Here is an 11,275-nt window from a genome sequence, read left to right on the forward strand (position 1 = left end):
GTCATACCACGGTTATCATTATTATCGTGATGATGTGCTCAAAAAGCACTTATATACACACTTAAATCTTTTAACCAAGTTTTTATTTTTTCAAATAACTAAAATAGACACACTGTGCTTTTTTTTGGCATAGGAAACATTCAATTCAAGACCAATATTATTTGTTGGAATATATTTTTCTTCCTTCATTTTAATTACCGTATTTTTCGCTCCGGAGTATAAATCGCACCGGCCAAAAATGCATAATAAAGAAGGAAAAAAACATATATAAGTCTCACTGGTGTATAAGTCGCATTTTTGGGGGAAATGTATTTGATAAAAGCCAACACCAAGAATAGACATTTGAAAGGCAATTTAAAATAAATAAAGAATAGTGAACAACAGGCTGAATAAGTGTATGTTATATGAGGCATAAATAACCAACTGAGAACGTGCCTGGTATGTTAACGTTACATATTATGGTAAGAGTCATTCAAATCACCAAAAATGATTCCCGGGCGCGGCCACCGCGGCTGCCCACTGCTCCCCTTACCTCCCAGGGGGTGATCAAGGGTGATGGGTCAAATGCAGAGAATCATTTCGCCACACTTAGTGTGTGTGTGACAATCATTGGTACTTTAACTTTAACTTTTAACTTTAAATAACTATAACATATAGAACATGCTATACGTTTACCAAACAATCTGTCACTCCTAATCGCTAAATCCCATGAAATCTTATACGTCTAGTCTCTTACGTGAATGAGATTAATAATATTATTTGATATTTTACGGTAATGTGTTAATCATTTCACACATAAGTCGCTCCTGAATATAAGTCGCACCCCCAAACTATGAAAAAAACTGCGACTTATAGTCCGAAAAATACGGTAGTAAACATATTTTTTGAAATTAATGTACCTTTTAACAGCATTAAACAAGGATGTATTCTATTATGTTCATTTTTTTCATGTAAGTGCATTATTTAATTTATTTAGAGTTTTTTTGTTTTTTTACATGGGTGTTACATTTACTTAAAGTAATTTTTGGGATAAAGTGTACTTTAACGCAACATACTTTTTCCTTTTACTTGAGTATTTTTGTGAAGAACTACTGAGTTTCATTCTGATCCCTTCATATTTTTTTAACCATCATTATCATTATTACTTTCTTACTCAAGTAAATATATGGATGATTACTTTTGACTTTACTTGAGTCCTAGTAACGAAACTCTTTGAGTATAATTTGTGTCTACTCTACCCACCACTGTATAAAAACGCAAAATAATAAAAGCAAAAAAGTGATTAATCAATACTACTGACGCATAAACGAGCTCGTACGAGCGCCCCACCGAACACGTCGGCTTCCTAACCAATTGCATCGCTGACCACGCCCATCACGACTTGGTCCCGCCCACATGCTGCCTTGTGATAGGCCCAAATCGCAGCAGTTCTACTCGTACGTAGAGTCACTCCCGCGTTCTTCTTACCAATTGATTTTCTCTCGGGAAATCGTTGGGAATTAATCCCATAAATGCACCCAACGTACGTTTATTTTATTTTCTGTTGAAACGTAAATGCCCTTCGCTATGAAAACACCGAGTGTCAGTGAGGTGAAATGTTATGTGCTGTCAAACGAAGCCCCCTATACGTCACATGCCGAGCGCAAAAGATTCCTTCTTACCGTATGTGAGGCGCAAATAAAACCACCAGTAGCGTCGCCAAGCCGACGACGGCGATGAATAATAAAAACCACATCTTTCGAGCTGCAGGATGCCGCTGCACTGCTTGCTAGCTCAACAGCTGATGAGGCGAGCGATGGAGCGCGAAGGGGATTGTGGGATGTGTAGTTCTATAGCTTCTACAGTTTCTCTACGCGAACTGAATCATGGGATTTGTGGTTCTTTCCGCCTGTGAGCCAGGAGGCGAGTCAAGAGTTTGGGCAATTTGACTTCATGGTTAATAAGCGGTAGAAAATGGATGGATGGATGGGTTATATTCAGAGGTGGGTAGTAACGCGCTACATTTACTCCGTTACATCTACTTGAGTAACTTTTGGGATAAATTGTACTTCTAAGAGTAGTTTTAATGCACATACTTTTACTTTTACTTAAGTATATTTATAGAGAAGGAACGCTACTTTTACTCCGCTACTTTCATCTACATTCAGCTCGCTACTCGCTACTAATTTTTATCGATCTGTTAATGCACGCTTTGTTTGTTTTGGTCTGTCAGACAGACCTTCAAAGTGCCTGCCTTACTGGTGACGTTTCACTTCGTTCCACCAATCAGATGCAGTCACTGGTGACGTTAGACCAATCAAACAGAGCCAGGTGGTCACATGACCTGACTTAAACAATTTGAAAAACTTATTGGGGTGTTACAATTTAGTGGTCAATTGTACGGAATATGTACTGTACTGTGCAATCTAATAATAAAAGTTCCAATCAATCAATCAAAAGTGTGAAGGAAAAAAGATACTTTTTTATTTCAACCGTACATCCCGTCAAAAGCCTAAAGACGGGACCGCACATGAGGACGTTCCTGTCTTCACAATAAAAGTGCCGCTCCATCGCGCCTGCGCTTTCAAAACAAGAGTCTCCGAAAGCCAGCGCAAACAAGCTAGCAAGCTACGGAGTATGACGCCAATATATTTCTTGTAAAGTGTATAAAAACGAATATGGAAGCTGGACAAATAAGATGCCAAAAACCCACCACTTTCATGTGGTATTAGACAGAAAGGAGGAACTTTTCTTCTCCTCCATTTGAAAACGTGGACGTTATCATCACTACTGTCTGATTACAATCAACGCAAGTCATCAGAATCAGGTAATACACCAACTTATATTCTAGTCTTCATGAAAGAAAGGAATCTATATGTTAAACATGCATGTATATTCATTAAAACACCTTTAACATATAAACAAAAACAGCAAAATAAATACATATAAATTCCATCCATCCATCCATTTTCTACCGCTTATTCCCTTTGGGGTCGCGGGGGGCGCTGGAGCCTATCTCAGCTACAATCGGGCGGAAGGCGGGGTACACCCTGGACAAGTCGCCACCTCATCGCAGGGCCAACACAGATAGACAGACAACATTCACACTCACATCCACACACTAGGGCCAATTTTAGTGTTGCCAATCAACTTATCCCCAGGTGCATGTCTTATATGTTAAACATGCATGTATATTCATTAAAACACCTTTAACATATAAACAAAAACAGCAAAATAAATACATATAAATTATATACTGTATATATCAATGTATATGTATGTATATATATATATATATATATATATATATATATATATATATATATATATATATATATATATATATATATATATATATATATATATGATATGAGTGTGTATGTTACTCATCAGTTACTCAGTACTTGAGTAGTTTTTTCACAACATACTTTTTACTTTTACTCAAGTAAATATTTGGGTGACTACTCCTTACTTTTACTTGAGTAATAAATCTCTAAAGTAACAGTACTCTTACTTGAGTACAATTTCTGGATACTCTACCCACCTCTGGTTATATTGTTGTTAACGAGGACATAATAATCTATCTACAATTTGTGTACCGAAGGACGTTACGTCAAGACAATCGGTAGTACTTGTTTACACAGAACAAGATAATCATCAGGGTGCATACATTGAATTATTTACATTATTTACAATTCGGGGTGTGGAGGGGAGGTGGGGTTAGGTTTGGTTGTTATCATCAGTCATCAACAATTGAGAGCAGAGAAATGGATATTGAAACAGTGTAGGTCTGACTTGGTAGGATATGTACAGCAAGTAGTGGACATAGCGGAAGCAGAAGCGGGGATGCCGAGCGGGGCTAACAACAAAGCGAAAGGCTAATCCTCAAAGAAGCGCTAGTCCGGGTGAGAAGTTAGTTAAAATAGAACTAGCCAGCGCCAGGCTGGATAATACCTGCACACATAGCAACTATTTTAGAACAATACACAACTCAAAAAATGTTTTTTCTGTGTCAGAAGTAGACATGCACTCTACTGAGGTGGCAAGTTATGATGCGTTCGGTTTATCACAGCATCAAGCAAACAATCGGAAAATTCCCGTCATATCAATTCCTAGATATGGTCGTAATTATTTAAATTGCACTACACATAATAAACACAACATTATTAATATTGCTACTACGGATAATTTCAACAAAAACTCCTCAAAACAGCCCACTACCTATAATATGGGCTTCTTAAACATAAGATCATTATCTTCCAAAACGTTATTAGTTAATGAGGTCATTAGAGACAATAATCTTGACGTTATTGGTCTCGCCGAGACCTGGCTCAAACCAGACGATTTCTTTGCGCTGGGTGAGGCGTCTCCTCCTGGCTATGCGGGAGCGCATATTGCCCGTCCCATTAAAAGGGGTGGGGGAGTTGCACTCATCCACAATAAAAACTTTAATCTTACCCCGAACCTAAATAATAAATATAACTCGTTTGAGATGCTTACTATGAGGTTTGTCACACCGCTGCCTCTCCACCTGGCTGTTATCTACCGCCCCCCAGGACCCAATTCGGACTTCATCAGTGAATTTTCAGAGTTCGTTGCTGATTTAGTGACGCACGCCGACAATATAATCATAATGGGGGACTTTAATATCCATATGAATACCCCATCGGACCCTCAGTGCATGGCGCTCCAGACTATAATTGATAGCTGTGGTCTTACACAAATAATAAATGAACCTACGCATCGCAACGGAAATACGATAGATCTAGTGCTGGTCAGGGGTGTCACCACCTCCAAAGTTACGATACTCCCGTATACTAAAGTAATGTCCGATCATTACCTTATAAAATTCGAAGTTCTGACTCATTGTCAACAAACTAATAATAATAACTACTATAGCAGCCGCAACATTAATGCTGCCACAACGATGACTCTTGCTGGCCTACTGCCTTCGGTAATGGCACCATTCCCAAACTATGTCGGCTCTATTGATAACCTCACTAACAACTTTAACGACGCCCTGCGCGACACCATTGATAGTATAGCACCGCTAAAGCTTAAAAGAGCCCCTAAAAGGCGCACCCCATGGTTTACAGAAGAAACTAGAGCCCATAAATTATCATGTAGAAAGCTGGAACGCAAATGGCGCGCTACTAAACTTGAGGTTTTCCATCAAGCATGGAGTGATAGTTTAACAACTTATAAACACATGCTTACCCTAGCTAAAGCTAAATATTACTCAAATCTCATCCACCTCAACAAAAATGATCCGAAATTTTTGTTTAGTACAGTAGCATCGCTAACCCAACAAGGGACTCCTCCCAGTAGCTCCACCCACTCAGCAGATGATTTTATGAATTTCTTTAATAAGAAAATTGAACTCATTAGAAAGGAGATTAAAGACAATGCATCGCAGCTACAACTGGGTTCTATTAACACAGATACGACTGTATCTACGAAGGATACCGCCCTCCAAAATAGTTTCTCTCTCTTTGATGAAATAACATTAGAGGAATTGTTAAGATGTGTCAATGGGACAAAACAAACAACATGTTTACTTGACCCATTTCCTGGGAAACTTATTAAGGAGCTTTTTGTATTATTAGGTCCATCAGTGCTAAATATTATAAACTTATCACTCTCCTCTGGCACTGTAAGCGGTTATTCATCCTTTGCTCAAAAGACCTAACCTCGATCCTGACCTCATGGTAAACTACCGGCCGGTGTCCCACCTTCCGTTTATCTCGAAAATCCTCGAAAAAATTGTCGCACAGCAGCTAAATGAACACTTGGTGTCTAACAATCTCTGTGAACCTTTTCAATCCGGTTTCAGGGCAAATCACTCTACGGAGACAGCCCTCGCAAAAATGACTAATGATCTACTGCTAACGATGGATTCTGATGCGTCATCTATGTTGCTGCTTCTTGATCTTAGCGCTGCTTTCGATACCGTCGATCATAATATTTTATTAGAGCGTATCAAAACACGTATTGGCATGTCAGACTTAGCCTTGTCGTGGTTTAACTCCTATCTTACTGACAGGATGCAATGCGTCTCCCATAACAATGTGACCTCGGACTATGTTAAGGTAACGTGCGGAGTCCCCCAAGGTTCGGTTCTTGGCCCTGCACTCTTTAGTATTTACATGCTGCCGCTAGGCGACATCATACGCAAATACGGTGTTAGCTTTCATTGCTATGCTGATGACACCCAACTCTACATGCCCCTAAAGCTGACCAACACGCCGGATTGTAGTCAGCTGGAGGCGTGTCTTAATGAAATTAAACAATGGATGTCTGCTAACTTCTTGCAACTCAACACTAAGAAAACGGAAATGCTGATTATCGGTCCTGCTAAACACCGACATTTATTTGATAATACCACCTTAACATTTGACAACCAAACAATTACACAAAGCGACTCAGTAAAGAATCTGGGTATTATCTTCGACCCAACTCTCTCCTTTGAGTCACACATTAAGAGTGTTACTAAAACGGCCTTCTTTCATCTCCGTAATATCGCTAAAATTCGTTCCATTTTGTCCACTAGCGACGCTGAGATCATTATTCATGCGTTCGTTACGTCTCGTCTCGATTACTGTAACGTATTATTTTCGGGTCTCCCTATGTCTAGCATTAAAAAATTACAGTTGGTACAAAATGCGGCTGCTAGACTTTTGACAAGAACAAGAAAGTTTGATCATATTACGCCTATACTGGCTCACCTGCACTGGCTTCCTGTGCACTTAAGATGCGACTTTAAGGTTTTACTACTTACGTATAAAATACTACACGGTCTAGCTCCAGCCTATCTTACCGATTGTATTGTACCATATGTCCCGGCAAGAAATCTACGTTCAAAGAACTCCGGCTTATTAGTGATTCCCAGAGCCCAAAAAAAGTCTGCGGGCTGTAGAGCGTTTTCTATTCGGGCTCCAGCACTATGGAATGCCCTCCCGGTAACAATTAGAGATGCTACCTCAGTAGAAACATTTAAGTCCCATCTTAAAACTCATTTGTATACTCTAGCCTTTGAATAGCCCCCCTTTTTTTAGACCAGTTGATCTGCCGTTTCTTTTCTTTTCTCCTCTGCTGCCCCCTATCCCTTGTGGAGGGGAAGACACACAGATCCGGTGGCCATGGATGGGGTGCTGGCTGTCCGGGGTCGGGACCCGGGGTGGACCGCTCGCCTGTATATTGGTTGGGAACATCTCTGCGCTGCTGACCCGTCTCCGCTCGGGATGGTTTCCTGCTGACCCCACTGTGGACTGGACTCTTACTGTTATGCTGGATCCACTATGGACTGGACTCTCACAATATTATGTTAGACCCACTCGACATCCATTGCATTCGGTCTCCCTAGAGGGGGGGGGTTACCCACATATGCGGTCCTCTCCAAGGTTTCTCATAGTCATTCACATCGACGTCCCACTGGGGTGAGTTTTTCCTTGCCCTTATGTGGGCTATACCGAGGATGTCGTTGTGGCTTGTGCAGCCCTTTGAGACACTTGTGATTTAGGGCTATATAAATAAACATTGATTGATTGATTGATTGAAATTTGGTATTTTTATAAACGACAGTAACAGATCTTTTTTTTTTATTATTATTTATTTATATATTTTTTTTGTGTGTGTCCTGACCAGCTTCTCAGGCAAATCATATAGTTGATGTAGATGCCCATATCGGCTGTTCAGATTTAATTTACAAAAAAAAAAAAAAAAAGAGAAGTGTGGGATACTTCTCTTGTTGCCTTATTTGTATTTGGCTTTATTAAATGTATTTATATTATCATTTGGTGCAGGAGGGGATAGAAAGAGACAAAAAAGGAACACAGACTTTCTATGCCACATCAATGTGTAATGCGCTCCCAACAGGTATAAAAGAAAGGGCATCTCTATCCTCCTTCAAAACTGCAATAAAAGTACACCTCCAGGCAACTTCAACCCTAAACTAACACCCTCCCCGGATTGTTGTTAATAATCAAATGTAAACAATCAAATGCAGATATTTTTCTTATGCCTTCTGATCTCTCTCTCTCTCTCTATGTCCACTACTTGCTGTACATATCCTACCAAGTCAGACCTACACTGTTTCAATATCCATTTCTCTGCTCTCAATTGTTGATGACTGATGATAACAACCAAACCTAACCCCACCTCCCCTCCACACCCCGAATTGTAAATAATGTAAATAATTCACTGTATGCACCCTGATGATTATCTTGTGTGGTGACTGTATTATGATGATAGTATATATGATAGTATATATCATAAATCAATTTATGATACAGATGAGAATCAGCACCTCCAAGTCCGAGTCCATGGTTCTCGCCCGGAAAAGGGTGGAGTGCCATCTCTGGGTTGGGGAGGAGATCTTGCCCCAAGTGGAGGAGTTCAAGTACCTAGGAGTCTTGTTCACGAGTGAGGGAAGAGTGGATCGTGAGATCGACAGGCGGATCGGTGCGGCGTCTTCAGTAATGCGGACGTTGTATCGATCCGTTGTGGTGAAGAAGGAGCTGAGCCGGAAGGCAAAGCTCTCAATTTACCGGTCGATCTACGTTCCCATCCTCACCTATGGTCATGAGCTTTGGGTTATGACCGGAAGGACAAGATCACGGGTACAAGCGGCCGAAATGAGTTTCCTCCGCCGGGTGGCGGGGCTCTCCCTTTGAGATAGGGTGAGAAGCTCTGTCATTCGGGGGGAGCTCAAAGTAAAGCCGCTGCTCCTCCACATCGAGAGGAGCCAGATGAGGTGGTTCGGGCATCTGGTCAGGATGCCACCCGAGCGCCTCCCGAGAGAGGTGTTTAGGGCACGTCCAACCGGTAGGAGGCCACGAGGAAGACCCAGGACACGTTGGGAAGACTATGTCTCCCGGCTGGCCTGGGAACGCCTCGGGATCCCCCGGGAGGAGCTGGACGAAGTGGCTGGGGAGAGGGAAGTCTGGGCTTCCCTGCTTAGGCTGCTGCCCCCGCGACCCAACCTCGGATAAGCGGAAGAAGATGGATGGATGGATGGATGGAAATCAATTTAAGTGGACCCCGACTTAAACAAGTTGAAAAACTTATTGGGGTGTTACCATTTAGTGGTCAATTGTACGGAATATGTACTTCACTGTGCAACCTACTAATAAAAGTCTCAATCAATCAAAAAAAAGAGGGGGAAATTGTGGGGACAAGAGGGGGATTGATTGGTTGAAACTTGTATTAGTAGATTGCACAGTACAGTACATATTCCGTACAATTGACCACTAAATGGTAACACCCCAATACGTTTAAGTCGGGGTCCACGTAAATCAATTTATGGTACAAATATATACTACCAGCATAATAAGTTATCACACAAGTTAATCATCGGATATATACATTGAATTATTTACATTATTTATGTGGGATGTGGAGGGGGGGGGTTAGGTTTGGTTGATATCAGCACTTCAGTCATCAACAATTGCTTCATCAGAGAAATGGACATTGAAACAGTGTAGGTCTGACTTGGTAGGATATGTACAGAGAGCAGTGAACATAGTGAGTTCAGAAAGCATAAGAACAAGTATATACATTTGATTATTTACATTTGATTATTTACAATCCAGGGAGGAGGGATATGGTGGGGGGAGGGTGTTAGTCAAAGATTGAAGTTGTCTGGAGGTGTTCTTTTAGGGATAAGACAGAGAGACAAAAACAACAACAGCAAACACAACAGTAACAACAACAACAACAATAGAGCAACAGAGAAATGTTTGTCAGAATTATTATGCTCCAGGCAAAAAAATGTCTACATAAATGTTCATTTATGAAAGTAAGGCCTACATTTTCTAATTGGCTTAATGGTTTACAATTAGCCCCCCGCAACCCCGAAGGGAATAAGCGGTAGAAAATGGATGGATGGATGGATGGGTTTACAATTAGCAATCAAATCTTGGAGGATGGTTAGACCGGTACCGGTCCGTGAGGCATTTGCTACTGGGTCGCAGAGAAACATGAAATAATTTAGAAAGGACTGCATTTTGATGCATATGAAAGTACAATATATTTATCTGTACGGCAATCTATGTATTTATATCTGCACATTATTGCTCTTTTATCCTGCACTACAACGAGCTAATGCGACAAAATTCCGTTCTTATCTGTACTGTAAAGCAGTGGTGCCCAACCACCGGTCCGGGGACCGGGACCGGGCCGTAGAGAAACATTACATTTATAAACGACTGCATTTTCTCCCGACTTAACTTTCGCCTGTTCCATAAGACACACCAATAAGCTTGTTTATAGAAGTTGCTATTTGTTATAGCTTTGTGACATGATACAATGCACATTAATGAACATATCAAATATAAATGTGACAGATTGTAGCCAAAGGCTGATTTCCATCCGCATCTCATGGCAAAGAAACAAGCCCAGGGCTCCCACTAATTAAGTGTTATAGTGCTGCTAGGATCCTGATGAGAGTGCGGAAATATGACCATATTACACCAACTCTCAAATCCCTTCACTGGCTTCCTGTTCCACTCAGGATTGAATTCAAAGTCTCCCTACTAGCCCACCAGTGCCTCCATGGAAATGCCCCCCTCTACCTCAAAGAACTACACACCCCCAAATCCTCCACACGACACCTTCGCTCCATTCAGGCTAACCTCCTCCAACCTCCGAGGACAAAGCTACGAACAATGGGAGACCGGGCTGTGGAACGCTCTCCCTGACCACCTGAGGGCACCACAGACTGTGGATGCTTTTAAAAAAGGCTTAAAAACCCTTCTTTAAAAAAAATTTTAAAAGCCTTTTTTTTTTTAGATATATGCATACTAGTATTAGCTATTTGGCTGTTCTAGTTTTTATTTTTCTTTATTTTTTATTATCTTTTTATTTCTTATTTAATTTTGTTAATACACTGTAGCACTTTGAGGTTGTTTACTCAATGTAAAGTGCTTTTTACAAATAAAATCTATTGTTATTATTATGATTATAGTGAGTTGTATTTTTTATGCACATACTGTTGCTGTATTTTTATCTGGCACAAGAGGAAAGCCGGTCCCTGAAAATAATGCCTACATTAAACCGGACCCTGGTGCAAAAAGAGGTTAGGGACCACTGGTTTAGAGCAGTGGTCCCCAACCTTTTTGTAGCCGCGGACCGGTCATCGCTTGACAAAATTGTCCCACGGACCGGGGGGTTTATGTTTTTTTGTTTTGTTTTTGTTTTTGTTTTTTTGTTTTTTTGTTATAAAGAAATACAATCATGTGTGCTTACAGACTGTATCCCTGCAGGCTGTATTGATCTATATTGATGTATATGTATCTTG

At 40.7% G+C, this 11,275-nt stretch overlaps 1 protein-coding gene across 2 annotated transcripts in view; it reads right to left on the reverse strand.

Moving 5' to 3' along the window:
* Positions 1 to 1,803, reverse strand: part of rdh12 (retinol dehydrogenase 12) — a 21,465-nt gene extending 19,662 nt beyond the window's left edge. The window contains exon 1 of one of the 2 annotated variants that reach the window (XM_061969038.1): positions 1,662 to 1,803. In XM_061969038.1, the coding sequence (XP_061825022.1) occupies positions 1,662 to 1,735 (74 nt within the window). In that variant the 5' untranslated portion in view covers positions 1,736 to 1,803. The remainder of the gene's footprint in view (positions 1 to 1,661) is intronic. The other variant, XM_061969039.1, reaches the window with a different exon arrangement.
* Between the last annotated feature and the right edge of the window lie 9,472 nt (positions 1,804 to 11,275).

Source organism: Nerophis lumbriciformis, linkage group LG08, assembly GCF_033978685.3.
Source record: "Nerophis lumbriciformis linkage group LG08, RoL_Nlum_v2.1, whole genome shotgun sequence".
Taxonomy (NCBI): Eukaryota; Metazoa; Chordata; class Actinopteri; order Syngnathiformes; family Syngnathidae; genus Nerophis; species Nerophis lumbriciformis.